Genomic DNA, 21892 nt, shown 5'->3' on the forward strand with positions numbered 1-21892 from the left:
AAGTGGGTTTAGGGCATTGCTGAATTTATTAGCTGCTACAGACAAAAACTGTATGCAGTTCACATGGAAGACCTGCTCCCAGCATTTAATTCAGTAATAGATAGTCTCCTCATAATTCTGAAACTATTTAAGGAATTGCCGATGGGCTCATGGAAAAAAAGTGTTCAGGAACAGCTTAGGAACGGCTCCTTTCCTAGAACATTTTTTCTGCTTTTCATCTTCACTTGTCCTTCATTGCTACAGGCACCGAATGAGCACGAGTTCTGTGTTGTGCCGTACCTGGAGCCAATCCCAAGCTGGTTTGTGAAATCACAGTCATCTCCGTAACAGGCAGCCGGTGCCAGAGACAAAAGTACCAAAGGTTGGAGTAGTTACAAGAGCTGAGTAAAACCGTGCTTTAAAAGTCACTACAGAGCAGATAGGAATCATTCTGGAGTTTAGACTCATTGAAGTCCCACCCTAACCTTTTAACTTATTTTTTTTGTGCGTGTATGGTGTCATTCTCCCCTTTCCCCCATCTATTTTTAAGAAATGCTCTGAACGTTCCCCGGTTCAGGATCACTGAGAGCATCGCCCCTTGCAACATCACCGTTTGTATCAGTGGCTTCTCAGATACTTTCAGAAATCCTGGAAGTGCCAAAACTTTTGATATGGGAGGAGTAACTAAAGATTGTTTCCCTTTAACCTGTGATCTCATCCTGTGTCTCAGCTTGGAAGAACTAGGGGCAATTTCAGTTCTACTGATCTTGAGGATTTGGCCCGTCTCGCAGCTCCTGAATTTGTGTGATCAAATGAGCAAAATCTCAGCTTTCCTCGTCCCCAACTCCCGAAGAAAACGAGGTAAATGTGATCCGTAAAGGCTAAAGTGGTCGAGATAGAAAGGAAGCAATTTTAACTGTTTTCAAGAAGCAAAGCAGAAGCCAAGACCCAGCCCTTCTGCTGTTTCCAGTCTGGTTCAGACACGTGGAGCGGGCGCGCTGCCGCGCCGCGTGAGCTGCTGCTCCCTCTCCCTTTGCATGGGAATGTGCAGCCCACGGAGCTGGGGGCCTGACCTTGGCTGCGTCTCCAGGTGCTACAAACCTCGAAAAAAAGTGACTAAGCAGGCTTTAAAGAAGAGGTCAAATGGCTTGAAAGGCGTAGGGGGATGTTTCCGTGGGACGTTTCACATGCAAACCAGCAGCAGAGGGGCTTGGACAGGTTCTGGAGGCCAAGCTGGCAGCAGAGCCTGGGAGTACGTAGTATTTTGTGGATCGTTACCCTTTAGAGGTGCTTATTGTTTGTTTGGGCAGACGATTTTTCCTATTTTCAAGTCATTGCAACATTTACTAAAGTCATGTTTATGCTTGGTTGGGAAAGTTGCTGCTCTGTGCCCTGGGGACTTGTCCCGCTCTCTTGAGATGCGGAATTCTGATCCCTTTTGCCAGAGTCTTTTCATGGGGTTGTGTCAAGGAAGAGACCTTTTCAGAATGAAAAAGCAATTAATTGCTTTTAAAAAAGGTGTAATTAGTTGCATTTCGGTTAGATAAAGCAACATCATGTGATAATTTTAAAACTTGGGTTTCCTGATAAACAAGTTAATGGATTTATGCTCAGTTGCACTGTGCTTTCAAAAAGCAAAATGGCCCTAGGGCACACAAGTAAAATTTAAGCACTTTCCTTGTTATTTTAAAATAAGTAAAATAAAAATAAAGCACACTGTCTGATTTTCTGAACAATAGCTTGGCTTCCTGCGGTGGAAAAGTAACCTCAGCCGAGAATTAAAGCCACCCACCTATGTCTTCAGACTGCGGAGAAGACAAATAGCTTGCTCTTTCCACAGTCCCACTTTAATTTTTGTATTAATCTCTTCTACGTCTTGCTCTTTTATTTTTTTTTTCCTTTCCCTCCTGCTCTTTTCTCCCACTCGGGCAGTCACTCTCTTCTCTTTGTCTCTGCCTCTGTGCCCAGAGGGGCGCTTCTGCATTCCTGGGCTGTCAGCGTACTGGTGTAGTACATACACATGGGAAGGGAAATAGAGGTGTTTGGGTCAGGTCCTTCATTTAAAGGCTCGTATTCAACATCTGTGATGATCCCTAGTTACTTCCAGCAGCTTCCTCAGGTGTCAGTGCCATTTTCTGCCTCCGTGCAAGTTGTGTTTGTTTTGTGTGCACCCATCTTACCGCCTGCAGCCCCTGCTGGCTGGCTGAGCCTCTCCTGCAGAGACTGCCCTTGCCCCTATGCCCAACAGCCACAGAGGAGAACCTCAGCCCTGATGAGATCCTGTTCAACACTTCAAACAGCAGCAAAATGCTCATGTAGGTGGAAGGCCTCGTCTGTCTCTCTTTGTACAAGTTTTTCGTACTTCTGCAAGGCACTAAATACTGCTTCGCAGGTAAGTGAGCAGCAGCAGCCCCCCCCCCCAGGGCAGGGGAACGGGGAAGAGCTGTAATTATTTGCTGCCAGAGTTGGTGTAGCCAGGGAACAGCCAGCTACCTTCAGTTGCTGGCAGCAGCTGGGTGGTTGCCTGTTTTCTGGCTGGAGCAAACACTTTGCAGTTGGCTTTGAACTTTCCTATGGATCCCTTACTGAGGGGTAACAGACAGCTTGAGAAATACCGGCTAATACAAAAATTTGGTCTTAAATTTTAAGTTGACTTAACACTCTATTAGTGCTTGTCCTCTCTCCTGAGAATGATGATGTGTGAAGGTGAGATGGAAATGAAGGGGAGTGTGTCTGCATGGTAGAGAATTACCTTTTGCTGTTTTATCCTTGAGGAGTTGCATTTTTAAGTTCCATGCTCCTAAAATCTGCATATACCGAGGTATGATGTGAGCTTGCTTGGTCTTTCTTGCTGCATATGTACTAGGATTGACGAGGGTTGCTGAAGATGGAGAAGGATTTGCTGCCATTGTGTTAACTTGCATGCTGTTCAAATAAATTCAGCTCAACTGTCTAATTCCTGGGGCAAATACTTGATACAACTTGCTGGGCTGGCAGTTTTTATGGAGCATTTACAGACTGAAAGGTCTTTTTCCTTTTCCTCCAGCTCTTCCTTGCTAATCCTTTTTGTTTATAATTTTTTTTTTCAGTAAAGAAGGAAAAAAGTTCTTTGAACTGTTTTGTCCTAAAGGATGAGATCATCAGTGGAAAAAAAAAGGGAACAGCTTGTTCTTTGTTCTCAAAGGTGCCACACTTGAACCATTCTCCTTTGATTTTAGCATCGTATCAGTGTTACGTACACAAGCTTTTGGAGTGGGTTCAAATAAACCAGATTCTCGGATCAAGGAGCTGAACTTTCTCTAAAACTGCTGTGTGCCTAGGGCAGCTTTGTGCCGGGGAGGCCTGCCATGAGCAGCTCGATCATTTGGTAAGCTTCTAGAGGAAAAAACAGGCTTCTAGAAGCTTGGAGAAACACAGATCCATTTTATTCTGCTGTTCCAGCAACCTGTGTCATGGTGAAGTTGAAAAGGGAAATTGTCCTCTCTGTGTCCTCTCCCCCATCCATCTCTGTTTGCAGAGAGTAGGGTACAGCTGGCTAATAAAGCAGGCGTTGCTTGATTCTAACTGCATTCCCTGTTCCTAAACATCTCCCACATAGCAGCTTCATAGTGATGGAGTTTGGGATGACAATTTTGCACCCACTTTTCCACCCTGAATGAAAGGAGCCATCCAAGTGCCTTCAGCGTTTTTCATTGCAATACACGTTTCCTTCAGCTCTTGCTTAAATATCAGCTGTATGAAGTGCTATGCTTAATCCCCTGTATATTTTTATGTAGACACCTTTTAAAAAATAACCTTTAAAGTAGTAGTGTGGCTTTAGGGCTTGTAGGTTCATTGTAGGAGAATTGTAAATTTGGGTTGAAGCAAGTCTGTGGCTTGTAAAGTACTCTTCTCTGCAAGAATTTCAGGGAACGAAGTCTATCAAAACAGGGAGCTACATGCCAAGGCTTGAAGTCTCTGCTGGAGACGTCGATTTTGTCATCAAAATGAACGTGGAGTAGGCAGTGTGTAGCAGAGTGTGGTGTGTGGTCCGTGTGTTGTCCACCATTCCTCTTCTCTGTGCTCTCTGACAAAGCTTTTTGGGTAAAGGAATGGTGCTTTAACTCTTTTTTCCTTTCATTCAGGCCACATACTTCTTTTTTTCTTGGGAAATAGCACAAGACTCACAACGTGAAATGTTCCTTTTGTGACTGTCATAAAAAATTAATGAGACTAGAAAAACTGTTTGTGGATCTGGAAGAGAATGCCAGGGAAAGAACTTTGTGGCTAGAGAAACACTTTTCATTTCAATTGGCAAATAAACCAGGGGAGAGCAGCAGGCAGGTATTTCAGTGCAGGCTTAGGCTGGCATTTTGCACAGCACATTCAGAAGCAGAGATTTGAGAGAAATCAGCTGGGTTGATTGCTGCCTGTATCTTCAAGTTCTCTTGGCCTGAATTTTTTGGGGGTGAGGGAGATAGGGTGATTCATGCTCAAGCAAGACAAACCCAAGAGCTGCCAGTTTGCATTATGTCAATGGATATAACAAAATATTTAGATAGAACTTCTATTAAAAGTTCAAAAGCAGGGGGCTCATGCTGACCCCAGCTTTTAGAACCTCTGGTGGGAAACCTGAGTGAAATTTAATTCCTCTCAATGTGTTTTCATTGGCGAACTCCACGTTTTATTATCTCATGCAATGAGATCTTTCTTGGTTTGTCGATTTTCTACCGAGGACAAAAAGTTCATGTATGTAACAGTGCACATATTGAATTAAAGTGCGATTAAAGGCATGATGTAATGACCCCCTCTCCTTTTCCTTTAGTCAATATTTGCCTGCGGGGTCAATACATTACAATATTGACTTCAAAGTGTTCAATATTTTTTTACCTTCTGAGTGCGTTGGCTTCGAGTGCGTGTAATATTAAACCTGTTGGTTGAACTGTTGGTCTAAGACTTACTGTCTAAGTAGTTTCAGGCTTGGATGCCTAATCCATGTAGAGCAGCTTTCAAGGCATCTGATAATATCACAACACAGCTGTAGGCAGCTTTCCGAGCTGAAGCATCGAATCTGCAGCCTTTTCTCCCAGCTTTCCAAGTGGTGGAGTTCAGCCCTGGGTGTGCGATGGGATTGTTGCCTTCTCCCCCTGCTGCCACGATATTTGCTCTCCGCAGGACTTCCCAGTTGACTGTAGGTTATGTGGACAAACCTAAACCCCAGTGCTCCTGTCTTCCCTGTGAATTTTTTGCTGCCTGTACATCTGTGCTCTATCAGGTATACAAAAAGCAAGATAATACTTTCCAGACTCAAAATTCTGTGCAAACACGGCTTGGTACAACCGGCTGGATGAGCTGTTACACATTCAGCCTGTCACACACGGCGTTACCTGCACTCCCAGGCGGCGGTGGCACAGTTTGCTGGGTGGCTCTCCTGCTACGAACTTGAACCTTCTCCTGCTTCCTCTTCACCTGTAGAAATTTCCATTCCTGCTCTGCTGAAATCGAGCACCGTTACCCGTCCATCAGCTGGGCACCCAGGCAGATAGGCTGTGTAGTGACAGCAGCTGTTAATATTTCGTCCTTCAAAAATGTGACGCTCAGGGCTTTGATAATACTCCACGCGAGGTGTATAAACAAACAGGATTATAACCAGTGTGGTATCTTATTATGTTGTCTTTCTGAAAAAATAAAGGAAAGGGAAAATATTTATAGATACCATGAGGTGAGTGAATTCCTCTAAAGAACCAACTGTTATAATTAGGAACCCACTGCACTTAGAACTACTCTACAAATAAGCACCTCAAATCTAGGCTAGCCCTTCCAGAGAAAACAAAGGTCACCAGGCTTCTTTGAGGATTAGCAAACCAGAATTTCTTGGACCAAGGTACTAATTACTTCCAAAGCTGAGGATGATCGCTCCTTCCAAATTCAAATTACTGCCAAAACCTCACGATAATCCTCAGTAACACTCCTCTCCAGCCTAACTTTGGAATTAAGGTGCTTTTAGGCTAGACTCTAATTTGAAGATAAAAAGCCTAATCCAAGGATAAGGCAGGTATCAGAGTATTCCTATGGAAATCTGCATTTCTGCATAGCCTGATGCTAAGTCATTTAAGACTTTTTAGGACACCAGCAGGAGTTTGAGCTTGACTCAGAGTGAGGTGGAAGCAAGCGCAGCTCGGAGAGCCCCAAAGCAAGCCTAGAAATTGTGTCCTGTACTGGAATTGTGTCCGTTTGCAAGTGGGGGGCCCATATTTCTTGCTTGCTGTTGTCTGACAGCAAAGGGATGAAAATTGGGCTCACTATTACAAGCTCCTAGCTGGGAAGATGTAGCCACGTGGCTTTTAAGGGATTTCACATAGCCACCACTGAGATTCACACCTACATGTGAGGATGAGGTAAGTTGTAGCCACAGTGGTTGTGAATTTGGTGGCGTCTTGAGAGTCCACAATTTTCGTCTCAGAAGGGAAGAGATGGAGAGAAATATCATTTTTTTTGAGTTCTAGGCATAAGGTAAAAGGGTTGTGGGAGCACTGGGAGAAGGGGTGAAGGGGACAGAGTTAAATATACGAGTAATTACACAGAAAACGTCAGAGGGATCTATACACAAAAGCATTCAGACCTGTCAGAATGAGAAAAGATTTGTGAAAATCACTTGTTGTCAGTTTCTTATCCATTTCCTTGCTGTCTCCCTAGCCCTGGCTCTGTGGTAGCTCACAGGACTCATACATCACAGAAAATTGCTCTGCCAGAAGTGGCCCAGCAGAAAATGTGCAGATCATAAAACTGTATTTTTTTTCTTTTTTTTTCTTTGAAAAGTGACTTCTGGATGGAATTATTTCCTCCTGCCCCCTAAATTCCTTCATTTCTACCTGCAGCCTACTGACTTCTTTGTGCAATTTCAGGGAACTTTGAGGTGGGTGTTCACATTGCGGATGTAAGCTACTTCGTACTGGAAGAAACAGCGCTGGATAAAGTGGCAAGCGAAAGGGCAACCAGCGTCTACTTAGTGCAAAAGGTAAGAACAACTTGTCCTTTTTTCTTCTGAGCACTGTCTTCCTTTTACCATAAATTCATTTTCAAGGTTAATTTTCAGGTGCCATTGATCAAAACGGGGTCATTATTGCAGCAGACCTACAGAAATGAGCAAACTGATGCAGACAAACGCAAGAGTTAACAAAGCTGGACTTACGAAGACAGCACTGGGTGAAGCAGCAGCTCATGCCTGTGTGTCTGTGGGCAGAAACCTGGGAATGCTTGTTAGCTCAGGAGCATCTCTGCTCACCTGCAGCTAGTTCAGGTCCCAAAGCCATATGGCTGTGTTTGCACTGTCCTGAGACTCAGATGAGCTCGACAGATCCTACTTGGCTTCTCTGCTTTGCTGTTGCAGGCTTGAAATTTGCTGATACGGTGGTGGTGTAGATTGTCATTTTTGTCTTCATTGCAGAAGGACTAGCCAAGCCATTCCAGATGTGGATGTGTAGCAGAGTGTGGTGTAAAACACCCTGTGCCATCTTGCATCTTGAGAGACCACAGTATTTCACAGACTGTTTCTTTTATCTGGGTATCCCAAATACTGCAAAGTGATGCTCTCTCTTCATACACTGAAGAGATATTTAAAACTGTAGAGATTTTAGGGTAACAGAACCAAACGTTAAACACGATTTTTGAACTTTAAAAATGACCAAGTTCAAATTTAACATTATTGGAAAGGAAACACCCAAGTTTCATCTGTGCATGATTTTTTTTTTTGGTCTGATTTTAAGTTGAATGTGCAGAATCACTTCCTATATTGCAGGCACTGTGTGTGAAAGGAAGCCAGGAAGCTTGGCTTTTGGCTTCCTGTGCTGGCTTGAAACATCAGCTGCATGAAGAGGAGTATTGAGACAGTCTCTTAAGGGCAGGTTTTTCTTTCTCTCCCTACACTTCCTTTCCGTCAGGTTGTAGAAGTCCTTGACTCTTCAGCCCTTTCCCAGATGGCAGGGCATCTGTGGTGTAATAAACACATCCTTGGTACTCAGGGTTGTGGGTGATTCTTCTCCTCCCTTCCTGGGTGTTCCCAGGGTTGCTCTTTGGGGAGGGTCTCGTAATAATGCTTGTTCTGTTAGCTTCCTGTGCTTTATCCATTCTTTCCAGATCATAAATTATTTTGCCTTTACTCTATTGAAATCAAATTAGTGGTTTGATATCAAGCTGTTAACCTTTAGTAGCTGTTTCAGGACTATTTTTGGGTAGATGTGGTGAGGCACAACCTCAGGGTGTCTCAGCAGGTCCGTGGGTTTTACGTCTTTGAGGGCACGGGTTGCGTGGAGTAGCCGTGAGAGCGATGCAGAGGGGACCGAGGAGTGGCCTGGCTGGAAAACACCGCTTAGCAGTGAGTGTTCTCCAGGAGCTGGAAGCTCATATCTCATGGAAACAGCAGTCCTGGCACAGGAGTCTTCCCAACCCTGTGGTCTCTGCAGCGATAAGCCCTTGGCGCTGCGATGCTCTGCCTCCACCTCCGACGGGTGACTCGGCAGCCACCGCTCCCCGGGGGAGACGTGGGCTGGCCCTGGGGGAACGTCACTGCGGGGCAGCGAAGCTGTAATCCTGGGAGATGCCGTGGCAGTATTTTCGAGTCAAAATACCGTGGCTTGAAGGCATGTAGTTTTTTTACCGAAGGGAGAAGGAAATTTTTTTTGTATGTAGATTTTTTTTCATGAAAATTTAGCTGAATTCAAAAGGTAATTGAATGTTCTTTCAAAGTGCCTTTTTCCCCCCAGCACCAGTCAGTCATGTGTAATGCCAACTAAGTTATTTATTGCCTTTTCACAGCCATAATCTCCCATTGCTCTTCAACTGCCATGGCCTAGCAGTCAGGATTAGTGTTTTACCCACACTTCTGCCCTGGAGAGAATACGTTTTCAGAGTACAAAGTAGGTTAGATGGTGAAAACACAGTGTTGGTCAGTATTTTAATTACAAGAGATGAAAAGGAGAGAGGGGATGGGCAAAGGAAAGCAGCCAGGCTGTCTGAAACAAGATGGTAGCGTGACTCTTGTCGAAAATATGCTTTCCTTTGATGGAATTGTTTCCTAAGACAGCTGTGATTCTGCTAGAGGTTAGCACCACGCTAATCCTCCCAAAGAAGTTAAATAAAGCCACATATTTAATTTTCCTGAACCATGTATCCAGAAGAGGAGTTATTGTGTAATTGCTAGCAGTCTATTTAATAAAAGTCAAAAGTTTTTGAAATACGAGTGTATCAGGTTTTAAGAAGCGAGAAAACCTAAACAGTTTCCTCTTTTTTGGCACATCCTGGAGTGTTATTTTAGGTGTGAAGCAGCTCAAGGGAGAGGTCAGCCATAAATCCGTATGATATTTTATTGGTCCTATTTTATACTTGAGATCAAAGATTTGATCTGTAAGCCTATCTTCACGTCGAGTCCAAGGACTTCGAGACATTCACTCTTGACACCAGCAGGTTGTCAGGGTGTTGATATTTTGATAATCTCCGGCTGAGTAACAAAGAGTTGCTCGAAATGTGAATTCATGGAAGTGTTGATACAACTCTCGGGCAGAAATCTTGGCTCGCAAACAAATTGCCTATTTCCTCTGAGTGTCTTGTAGCGGGTAAGCAATAGCCTTGCTGAGCCCACCCCATTGTTAGACCTTGGCGCCCTCCTCCCGGCTCCGGGGAGAGCAGCCGATGGAAAGCCTTGGCTAAAACAATCCTTCCCCATCGAATTGGTGGAGGGAGACGGGGTCATCCCGGGAGTCAGTGGTGGTCGAAATCCATCTGAGCCCAGCCTCAGAGTGGGATTATCTGATGGGAGCGAAACCATCCATGCAACTCGGTGAAACTAAGGGGTAGGCTTAGCCAGAGTTTGTTCCCTTTTTCCTTTATCTGTTATCTGATTTTTTTCCTCCCCGTCTGCTCCTTGAAAAGCTCCTGCAGCAAGCCCATTGATCAGAGCCACCCCGCTCTGCTCCTGGCCAGTGAGTCCGTCGCGGCTGCGGCAGATGTTTCTGATTTTAAAGGGAACGGGAGTTTTATCATCCCAAGGTGCCTGTGCTCCCTCCCACTGCCCAGCTCCCGAGGAATGAGGCTGAGGCTGGAAACTCACACTAGGATGCTGGAAGCGCTTTGCTAGCCCAAGAGGCAAAAGGAAAAAAACCCAAAGGGCTCCCACAAGCAGGAGGTAGGACATTGCTGCGTCTGAAGGGAATTCACCATCCAAGAGCCAGGTTTAAACAGCGCTGCAAGCCGTGGTAAGAAGCCTGCTAGTCCTATAACCCTGGGACGAGGATGTAGGAGCCCCCCAGCCCCAGAGGAACCTACTCTTCCTTGGGCATTTCCTTGCTGCCCAGGTCTCTGGTGCTGTGTGGCAGCGGGAGCGCTGCGTCTGCAGCCAGCTTCAGCAGCACCGGCCCTAAGAAGATTTCGCATGTGGCACTTGGAAGTACGGAGAGAGAAATCTGCTGCCTGTAAGCTGATTTGAAATGCAGACCCACAGCTGCAAGCGCTGTGGATGTCAGCCTTTTGCTCAAAGTGCCCTTTCCAGTATCTCTTGGGCCCTACTGGGCTGGTGGGGAGAGATGATGATGCCTTTTATTAGTCTGGCCGAGAGAAAGGCTTGGAAACCAGACAAGCTCTCACCACCCAAGCCTTTCTTCAGCCCTGCTTTCTGTGATAGAAAGGATTTCTTAGGGCTTGTAGGTCTTTTTTTTCTCCATTGTGAAAAGTTTTTTCCATTGCCCTGCTGAATGCACCCCCTGTTCCCAGCCTTACAATCCCTATACGAGCACCGGTGACCTTATTTCTGGCTACACCAAAACCAAGCTGAAGGATGTGTTCCCTACTACAGGCACCTGAAGAAGAAGAAAAGCACTTCCCACAGGAGATAGTATCCTTCAGCAGTGGCTCAGCGAGCTGGGTTTCTGCACGCTGTGGCACTCCGCAGGGCAGCTGGCAGGCTCTGCTGGCTCTTGGCAGACAGTCATGGAAAGGGCAAAGTATTTAAAGGATGCTGGGCAACCTCTGGATTATTTGAGGTGATGCTATGCAACCCTGATATTTTGTAAAGCTTCGCTGGGCATTAAAAACGTACTTAGGGAAATCTCCTCTCATCCTGCGTCTCCTTGAAAAAGAGATGAAAATAATCCTATTGCACAAGTTCCTCGTGGGCAGCCCCTGGGATAACTCCCCGAACATCTCACTCTCCCAATTTGACACAGTTGTGACATCTTTGTATGTGAAATGCTTGGCTTGCAACTGCTAGGAATCCTTTCAGACTGCGACCGAATCGTCTGAAGGATCAGACCAGAAGAGGAAATTTAGGACTTAGAAACTTCTGTGCTTTGTGACAGCTGCTTTATTCTCCACGTAGAGCATGAAGGGGGTTGCGATGTTAAAGCAGAGGGAGGCAGTTAGCCAGGACTGTCATGATGCTGAAAACAGGTTTCCTCCTTTAATTCAGTAAGGTGGGTAAAATGGAAATACCTTCACTGCAAGGTCACGTTGTCTTACGATATGTGTGTATTCGCTGAGCTCTGAAAAAGCCAGATTGAATTCTTGCTCTCCTGTGAGATTTCTTGTGTGGCTTGGGTTAAGTTGCTTTGCCTAAAGTTTCTCTCCTGTGGAACAAGGGTACCGGGGGTTGATGCTTCCCTATTTAACAGTAGGTTTGTTACAGCTAATTGCTTGGTGAGTGTTTAGTGCTGTAATTACGAGCTGAGTTAAAGCTTTGCTTGTGTTTCACATCATTGAAAGCCCTTCCATAGAATTATAGCCTCTTGAATCGGATATTAATCCTGCTCAAGTACACTTAAAACAAGCATCCTGTTGTTTCGTTCGGGCTATTCTTTGTGGATGGGCTTTCATGTTTCATGTAGGCGTTGTGCTAGCAGATTGTTATTGCTCTAGGAGATGTGAAGGGAGAGGATGTGCTAAGGCGCAGAAATACTCCGTAAGTACAGAACATTATCGGTTACAACCAAAAAATCAATCACAGGGTGACGGCGAGGGGAGAGAGAGGCTGGTAACCGCAGCTTTTAATTCAGATAGAAAAGAGTTTGGGAGCTTTTTTATTAAAGTGCCAGCACTTTGTTGATACTGACCTGAACCATGGGGGTCTCGCGGTGGTCATTGGCGATCAGAGGCAGGCAGGGATTTCCGATAGTCTATAAACCCATTTTCTCTCCTTTCTGGCAGGGGTTGGCACCCTTCATGCTAAGTCTATAACCTCGTGGCGCGGGCCCTTCCAGGCAGCGAGGCAGACCTCACGTACTGTATCTGTGAGTTATGAATGTATGGGCATTGTTCGTGGGCTTCTCACAACTGGAATAACAGAGGCGACGGCCTTTGTGTTGCGGGAAACAGCTTATCGTAATCTGTGCCCTCGTGCCCTTCCAGCTGAAGCAGTGCTGCTGATTCATGTTGAAAGTGACGCTTTGACAGGCAGGGGCCGTACAGTTAACCTTTTGGCATTAATATGCAGTGCAATTAGAATGGATTTATAGCCATCATCTGGTGCCAAACCGCAAATGTGATTAAATATTTTAAGAGCCTTCCCTTCAAAGCAAAAGGTAAATAAGAAGTGTGTGCACTTGAGGAGAACGTGGACACCTGAGACTTTTTTTTTTCCTTGCTGTTTGGAAGAACAGTCATTCCCTTGGTGCCCTGATGGAAAATGTTATCTCTAAAATCACCAAATTGGTGCGAGGGAGTTTGGAAGAGCTGGGGTTGCTGCTGCTCTTCTGTTTGCTGGGTGGCACAGGAGAGCAATCAAAATGGAAACTAAATTAAATACCCGAAATATTTTGATGGCAAGCTCAACTAAGCAGAGCATTTCTCTTCTGAGCTTTTCTGGAAAGCGCCAGCCCAAATTACCACTCGGAATAAACAAGAAGAAGAAGTTAGTTCTTTGAGGGCAGTTACTGCTTGTTCACAGAGGTTAATAACGAGTAGAGAAGTAAGCATCTGAAACTCTAAATGATTAGGCTTGCTTCGTTAAACAGCTTCTAAATATTAGCTTTACTGCTGGCTTCACCTGGGAAATAACTCAGGGATGGTAGAAACACTTGGAGCTGCTCAGCCTTGCTGTAGTGTGAATGTGCTCCAAGCTTTTGTTCTGGTGCTCTAGTCAGGTGAGTAATACGTGGTTTGGTAATTCGGTGATCAACAGCTGAAAAATTGATTAATTGTAAGGAATTAGGGCACAGGCTAAAAAATCCCTGCCAACGAGATTTCTCCTGGCTGACATTTTGTTCAAACAGAGCTAAGCTTAGTAAAATAATCATTGTTCTCCCTCTGTTTGCAAACACCCGGTTCAACAGTCATAAAACAGGTGCTTTTGTTTGTCTCACCATCTACACATTCCTGTCTGTGCTGCAAAGCGTGCCTTAATCTTTATTAAAGCTGTGCACCGCCCCTGTGATGCGTAGGAGAAGTTTCATTTATGCTTTGCAGGGAGCAGCCCCACACTTGCATTATTTGCCTGGTTACAGGCGTTGGTGGCAAAGCAAGGACAGTTCCCAGATCCATGCTCCCAGCTCCCGGCTGCCAGGACCGTGTCTCTTCAGCACCGAGTTTCCTTTATTTGCTGAGCCTTCCTCATTCCTCCCAGTGCCAAAAAAGCAATGCAAAAGAAGTAGAAAGCAGAGCAAGCAGGATGGAGCTCTGGCATGGGTGATGGGTCCCAGAGTTAGGATATTGCATTCCCTGTGGCAGGAACACCTCTCCTGAAAGTTTAATGCATTTTCTCCTTTCATGTGTTGTTGAACCTCTCTTTTACCAGCTGGCAAGGGAAGCTTGGCCAGAGGCATGTCTCTGCTAAAAGCCTACAGCTCACCGAGGCTCTCTTCTCTTCCAGGTGATCCCGATGCTTCCCAAGCTGCTCTGTGAGGAGTTATGCAGTCTCAATCCCATGCAAGACAGGCTGACGTTCTCTGTGATATGGAAGGTGACTCCAGAAGGCAAGGTAACTCCCAGCAGGCAGTCAGTCATTCTGCTAATCAGCCCTGCCTCAGTGCTCAGACCCTGCCATTGCAAACAAATGGTAAAAATGCCATTCCACAACAGCTGGCTGGACTGCAAAGAACATGTTGGTGAACAGTAAGAGAGTGTGTAGGACTGTGTCTTGTCTTACCGATGGCTGGAGTGATCTAACATGGTGGGGAAAGGAAGGATATTTGTAGGAATGTTAGAAATGGAGGATTTTCCCTTGCCAGGGGACACCCATGCATTTAATGTCTTAATTCCAGCAGCAATTCACAGCTAGTAGCGTGGGACGAGATGTTTCTCCCTGACTCCAACCCTGCACTGTGCTCATGGGCAGTTGTGCAATGCAGTGGATGAGGATTCCTCTGTGGTCTCCCTGATAAACAGACTTTCATTCTTCTTCAATGCTGTAAATAACATCGATCCATGTGAAGTGTGATAGCCCTTCAGCAAAGGCACAGCTCCATCCTCTGCATACTTCAGCCTCCATGCCTACACAAACATTGTGTTGTTCCCAGGGACCAGTTGTGATGTCTATCAGTGCAGCAAGCCGTCTTCGGCTGCCTGCTGCTCTCCCCAGGTCTTGATTTCTCTCCCTGTTCCTCTCCTACACTCTTAGTAGCAATTCCAGCAATCTCCTCTTTGGTGATCATTGGGGTTCCCCCTGTAATCTAAGAGAGCTAAAGCCTGCCTGTCCCAGAGGACTCTGGCAAATAGCCTGTGCCAAGGACACTTTTTGTACTCAGATTTATTTTTTTACCAGTGTTGTGTTGATGCACAACTTTCTCCGTTAAGTATTTCTTGTGCCAATCTGGTAATTTCTCACAAAAATGTACTTTATTTCCTTATTATTGTCCATGCTGCCCTAAAGGATACTGAGGCTCGGTTTGTGCTTTAACACCATGTAGTCACAGTCCTATATCTGTATTTTTCCAGCTAGTCCCTGCTCTGGCTCTGAGGTGAGTTTTATTTCTTCAATGTGAAAAACATCCCATTTCCTGGAGCAGCGGCGTGCTTACTCATGCCTTCTGGTTGTAGCTACTTGGTGGACCTTTTATTGACTCTGAACAATCTTTGAACAGTTAATAACCAAGTCTTAATTAAAATAAGCTTTTAATTAAATCTTATCTCTCGTTCCCTGCAATATACCCATTATTTGCTTTTCGAACAGCGTTCAGACTGACCCTGCCTGGCCAGCGAGGAGGCAGAGGAACCGCAGCACCAGCCTGGTGCCTGCTCGGGGCGCTGATCCCTGCAGGAGCAGGGATATCTCAGGGACATCCCCACGGGAAGCAGGCTGCCTCCGGGCATCGCAGCAACCAGGTTTCTCCTGGGAGGCCTTTTGGGATGGCAGTCCTGGGTGAAATGGGTGAAAGGAGGTGAGTCAAAGGCCCCCACCTGACCTCCCTGAACCCCCGCCGGTGGTAGAGATCGGCGAGAGCCCTGATGTGGACAACCAGAGCCCGACAGCACTGCTAGAAGCAAGCACCACCGCGAGCTCCCGCTGTTACTGCTCCAAAGCAGACCTGTCTGCAGCTAATGTCTTGCTCAAGGAAAAGCCACAGAGATTCCTCACTAGACTGCGATTGTTGACGAGTTGTTGGGGGTTTTTATTTCTTGTTTCTTTCAGAAAAATAATGCCAGGCTCAGCCCTCCTCAGAGACAGGCACTTTCTTGTTTTTGTTGCTTTTGCATTCTGGAGTTTTTAATCTCCTCGTTTTCTGTGAGCATAACAAAATGTTGCCTGAGCAGTGCTGCACAGACCCCGGTGGGATATGGTGACATGATGTCTCCGTGATGACTTTCCCAGGGCAGAGGCGTTAACCGTGTTGTTGTATCTGTGCTGTTCTCCAGAAGCAGAGCTGGGCGTTTATAGGAACAACGCAGCACGTTCGTGTTCAGATGCAGTCAACAGAAAGATATTTGAAAACAAACGATGCAACTCTTCTTTTTGTTATTGCTTGGTGGTGTGCTTGAAGCACAGCCCTGCTGGTCCCTTCTACCAGAGAGGAAGAGAAATTGCCTCAGCCTGAAACAACCTAGACAGACAAACATCTTTTCCAGGCTCAGAACTGCTGTCATCAGCCAGGACGTGCTACACTCACCCCCCTGAAACGCTGCTCCTTTGCACTGCTCTGCCCATCCCGTGTGGCTTTCCCTGCAGGAGCAGAGCCTGCCCGTTCTTCTGGTTGGGTTTCCAAACCAGGGACGCGAGGCTGTGGTTACCCTGAGGCTGCTCGGATGGCCGCTGAAGGCAGAAATTGAGGGTTTTTCCAGGAGGCACTTGGATGTTGGGTAGAGTGAAGTGAGCCTGCTAGAGCAGGGCTCAGCCTGGCAGCTCTGCTCGCTGCACGCAGGAATTACTGGACGGCACAGGGCAGGATGCATCCAAAACTCCATTCCTTGCCTGCAAGAGGCGTGTGTAATGCGTCCAGGCAACCTTGGTGAGAAGTGGGTTATTGGGTTCATTAATAAAAGTCCTCCCATAGGGTTGTCTCTGTCTAATTTACACCTGTGAGAGCCATTGCAGGAACAGAGATTGCATCACGCTGTTTGGTTGCCTTCGAGGGACCAAGAACAGAAAAAGGAGTTGAGGAAACAGAGAAGTGAAGGAATTTTAATGTCTGCTAGTATTGGGCTGCTTGTCCTGACGCTTTGCCCTGAGTGTAGCCTGCCTGAGATTTGACATTCTAGTTCTATTCCTGGGGCCCAACTCGCTGCATCTCTCATCTTACAAGGAAGTGAGTGGAGCTCTGAAATATTTGGCCTCTTCTGAGCAAGCAGAAAAATAAGATTTTGTTGAAAGCTTCAAGTTCAGACAGCAAAGTGGAAATCCAGTCTGTTGCCTCCTGCAAAGGACAGAACGAGCTCTTGGAAACCAGTGGCAGAAAGCACCGTGTAGCCTCAGACCTGGCTGTCGGTGCTAGCCCAGGCACTGGAGAAAGTGCTCGTCCTCAGAATTACCCTCTGCTCTGTGCCCAGTCCTTTCAACCATGCGTGTGTGGGATGGAATTGACTCACCTGCATTGTAAAGCGAAATGAGAGCGCTTTCCAAACATAAAATATTTAGTTTGGGAGCATAAAGTAGTGAGAGCCAGGATTGTTAGTGACCTTCGATGCAGGAATTAACAGCTGGAGCTGGAGGAACTGCCTATTACAGTTGGAGGGCCTGTGGAAGTGCTCAGCTCATGTGAAGGCTGCTCAGCCTTGCTTAACGAAGAACAGCACCTTTTTGGCACCTGAGCACCATCCACACCTTGCTAAAGTCTGAATTATCCATTTTCAACCATCTAATAGTTTTGGAAGTCAGTCTTTTAAGGAGCAGCACAGCCTCTTCCACATCAGAGGTCTTGCTTTGTACCAGGAGCTTTTTTTGGGTCCAGCAGACATCATCAGATTTGCTGACCCGGTGGATATGGATCCCATACCATGACAAGAAGCCGAAGCACATTTAACAAGGTGCAGCAGAGCACAGGGCAGGTGCTGCCAGCAATCTTACATCATCTCTTTTCCCACCTTTTTGCCTTTTTCTTCCTTTTTCTCCTTGTGTGTAGGTAGAGGGGCACACAATAACCAAGAGCCGAGAGTCTGAGCACTTTACATTCCGAGCCATCCCGTGCTGCATCCCATCTGTTAGGACACTTTCTAATTGAAAATGAGCTTAAATAACACAGAAGCTGTAACTTTCAGAGGTCTGAGCTGCTGAGTTATATCCTACTGATGTTGTGGGGCACAGGGGAGGGAGACAGCAAAGGTATCTTGGGGTTCAATCCTTTCCTTTTAAGAAGAGGATTTGCCTTACTGAAGAAATATCCTTGTCTTAGAGGTGGCTGTTCTCCACAGACACTGTCACTTGCAGGCTTTACCTCGTCCCTGATGAAGATGGCACTTGTAACTAAGGTAGAATTATTATTCTCTATTCTCTGAGCGCTTGTGCTTTGAAGGGGTTATCACAGGCTGCATCCCTCTCCAGAGCCCTCATGCCAGTGCTCTTCACTTTTCTGAAGAGCCTTCTGCCCCTTGCATTTGCTCGCTGGCTAGATGAGCTGTTGGACTCTTACATATCTCACCTGAAAATATGCTAAATCCTTTCTGCTTTAAGGAATAATTTCGAATTGCTACTTCTACATCAATATTCTGTTACAGAGTTTAAAATGCGAATGGCTTCTGATTTAATTAATAATTTCATTGGAGATTTACCCATGATTTTCCTGTAGATTCCAAAGTAATTTTGTAGCTCAGAATGCTTTCTGGCTTGAGTTGGGGCCTCACACTACAGGCTTGATTAGAGAAAAAGGGGTCAGTGACAGGCCATTTCTCCTCCAGGCCCATCCAAATCTTTCTCAGGCACTTTCACAAGTGCTCATCAGACACTGGGGTCTCTACAGCTTTCTCCCTGTTATGCTCCAAACAGGACATCACCGCAAGGCAGTATTGCAGAGCCAGCCCCTTGTGCCCTGCTGTTTAGACTTTAGTTGAAGAGGTGGATTGCACTCTGCTGTGTTTTAGGTACAAGAGCCTTCTCTGTGTATACATATCTCTGTCTGTTGCCACTCCTGCACCTATTAAGCTCTGAGTCAGTTGACTGACTTCAGCTCCCAGATGGGCTGTAGTTCTTATGAGCATTATAAAAGAGTGAAGTCAGGCAGAGGAGGGAGAATGAACCAGTTTCCTATATGAAGGAAAGATTTTATTGTGCCTATGCACCTTATTAGACACTAGAGAATCTATGTGGGCAAAAGGTCTTCTGATGGCCTCAGTATGAGCAGATATTTCCTCAAAGATGACAGTCAGTGTTGAGGTCTGTTGTCATTCTTTACAATATTTTTACAACCTCCCAAGCTTTTGGGAGTAAAGTAAGTCCTCAGATCTCCCTCTGCTTTTGTGTTTTGCAGATCCTGGATGAATGGTTTGGGCGGACAGTCATCTGCTCCTGTGTGAAGCTAAGCTACGACCATGCACAGAGTATGATTGAAAACCCTGGGAAGGTGTTCTCACCTGAAGAGCTACCCCCTGTCTCCCCTCAGCACTCAGTAGCCGAGGTCCAGCAAGCTGTGCTGAACCTGCACCGGATTGCCCAGCACCTCCGCAAACAGCGCTTCATTGATGGTGCTCTGCGCCTCGACCAGGTGAGTAAATCCAGCCCCTTAGAGGCTTTCAGTCCACCGAAGCAATTCTCTGTTGCACTCCCTTAGGACTTCCTAATCAATCCAAAAACTCAAGGGGAGAGTCAGGCTGGAATAGAAAGGCAGGTGTGCGTGCCAATGTCATCTTAAAAATGGCATCAAATTATGTACCAAAAGCACTAAGTAAAGTAGAATCTAAAGAAAAATTATCCTGTTTTTTAAGGAGTGGTCCATCTTCCAGCATTTTTCAAAATCCCGAAACTGTAGTAAACTGGGTAAGTAACTTACACAGTGAAATAAGTCATGACGGTGTCATTCATCATCAAGCATTCCAGATATCCTTAACGCACATTACACTGCAAAGGGCTTATCCTCCACATTTATTCTTGTGCCTGCAATACTCATGTTTTCCACCACTTTCATAGGAGTTCTCTGGGCAGGGAAAATGACTAAAATGTAATCTAAGCTAATATTTATAAGTGGGTGTGTTTTAGGAAGAAATGCGAGTGAAGAGGTTTTCTGTCTGGGGCAATTTAAATAATCTGGTATCAATTGTTGTCTGTGTCATTTCTACTTAATAAGTAGACCCAGATATTTTAGATCGCGGCAGCAAAAATACTTTTCCATTTGAGATTCAGCTGCTGCAAGGTGCCTTCTGACAGGTTTTGTGGATAGCAGGTTCTGGTAATTTATAGAACCCAGTGGCCTTCCTGACCAGGAGACTGTTTGATGGAGGAAGCTCTATTGTTACATATTGCAAAACAAGAATGAGTCAACATAATCATATTGCTGAGAAAGGAGCTAGCGTACCGAGATGTATAAACAGGACTATTGTATGTAAGAGGTATGTTGCAATTCTGCCATTTTATTCCGTGCTGCAGTATTGTCTCCAGTTGCAGGGAAACGTGGTCTGATTGTACAGAGGGAGCAACCAGTGTCTGTAAGCAGCGACCTTCCCTGGCAGAGCACGTGGCTTAGCCTGGTGAAGCTGTTTTGAAGAGAAGGCAATTTGATGTGCCCCGTGTGTAAGACAGGCAGAATGAGACATCTGTATCTTGAACTGCAGTAGGGGAGGTTGGGGTTATATGATTATACTTTAGGATAAATGTTCTGGTGTAGGAATTGTGGTGGCTGAGGCTATCTTGCCTGAATCTGTTGAAGGACTTAAAGGACTGGCTAGGCATACATAAATAAGCCTGGAGCCAAGGGCTTTTGCTCAAGGTCCCCTTTTCTCATTTGATCTTTCCCTCTCATAGGAAATGGTCCCTTCTTAAATCAGATTCAAGTAATTTTTGGAAACCAGACTCCCAGTTTGAACTCCTACAGAATTTGCTTAACCTTCTTGTGGAACAGAGGCTTCCCTCATTAATGTTTATCGCACAGTGGTTAATAAGCTGGGCTTTTGTTTCCAAGCACAGTGAATGCTAGAGAAACATTAAAACAAACAAAACCACCAGCCTTTGCACTTCATATTGATGAACTAATGGGGAAGCCTTGGTGATGTCTGCACTGGAACAACAACCCATGGTGACTGGAAGCTGTGCTCCAGAAAGGCCAACCTCTGGTTGCGGTACACAAGTCACATTGTGTTGCGCTGAATGGACACCAGATGTGTCTGAGTTCAGTACCTGTTATCAAAATATCCTCAGGGAGAATATTTTTAAAACACTTGTGACATTTTAGATGGCAGGATTTGGCCAGGGAAGCCTCCTGTTCCAGTAATACTCTGTAAAATATCAGCGGTGGTTTGTTTTGCTCTGTGCTGTTATGATGGAGCCGTTAAGGATGTGATACTGGAGCATCGGTGGTGAGATCTGGGTTAAAAGCTGCCTCTAAGGGCATCACAAGGGACTGCTTCCTAGCCAGCCTGCTGCATAGCCAAATGATAAACTGGATTGCATTTCTCAAGTGGCATTTCATGCCGCGTGGAATCTGTCTCCTCTGGCAAAAGTGTCAGAGTGAAAGTAATGGTCTTTGAGAAGGAAGTGTGTTTTAGTTCAAGGGACACTTTCACCGTGCTTATTCTTTTCAAGTACTGCCTTGAGAGCTGCATTTTGATAAACTACACCCTCCCCAAGGCATGGAGAAAGCCGTTACAATAAGGCCTGAATGCAAACAGTATTTGAGGGGGGTGCGTGTGTGTGGACATGTTCAGCGTATGTGGCAGGACAAAGCAGTCTGCAGCTTTTAATAGAACGAGATTAGTCCCTCTGCCTTTGTTCCCCCACTTCCTTGAGTTCCCATGGATGCAGTTCTGCGCCGGGTCTGACTTCCAGCCCCAGGCAGGCAAGCAAGGGTGGGCCCGAATGGGAAACACACCTTTCTAATCACTGGACCTCTCGCTGATTTCCTGTTGAGTAATGCACATCCTGAACAATGGAAGACAAACTCCAGCAGGAAACTAGGGGCAATGAATTATCAGACTCCAAATAAATATGTGAGTGAAGGAAATGGTCATCCCACAGTATTAAGGGAGGGGGTAGCTGGGCATGGATGATTCCCGTGCTTTTTTTTCCAAGGGATATGAGCCCTTTTCCTATATATTGCGTTATGTTTGAGTTCTGCCTCGGGGTCACTCCTGATTGAACGGTGATGAGGGTTTTTCTGACTTCCACCCTGCCATTTTTCACTGTGACGTGCTCTCGTGCTTCCTGTTAGTATTAAGAAAATCATTAGGGGACGAATTTCCCTTCCTGCTTTGCCACTGGCCATGGTGGCCTTGGGCTGGTGCTCTCCCTGCCTGCCTCAGTTTCCCCTTTGGGATGATATTTATCTCCCCCATAGCATCCTTATAATTTAGGATCGATTCCCAAAAAAGAAAAACATCT

General features: G+C 45.8%; 1 protein-coding gene across 2 annotated transcripts in view; it reads left to right on the forward strand.

Annotated features, from left to right (window-relative positions):
• DIS3L2 (DIS3 like 3'-5' exoribonuclease 2) overlaps positions 1–21892 on the forward strand; it is a 188458-nt gene that overhangs the window by 108340 nt on the left and 58226 nt on the right. For both annotated transcript variants that reach the window (XM_082766823.1, XM_082766824.1), the window contains 3 exons: positions 6864–6976; positions 13811–13918; positions 18834–19067. In XM_082766823.1, the coding sequence (XP_082622949.1) occupies positions 6864–6976; positions 13811–13918; positions 18834–19067 (455 nt within the window). The remainder of the gene's footprint in view (positions 1–6863; positions 6977–13810; positions 13919–18833; positions 19068–21892) is intronic.

The sequence above is a fragment of the Aythya marila genome (genome assembly GCF_965140915.1).
Source record: "Aythya marila genome assembly, chromosome: 9".
Taxonomy (NCBI): domain Eukaryota; kingdom Metazoa; phylum Chordata; class Aves; order Anseriformes; family Anatidae; genus Aythya; species Aythya marila.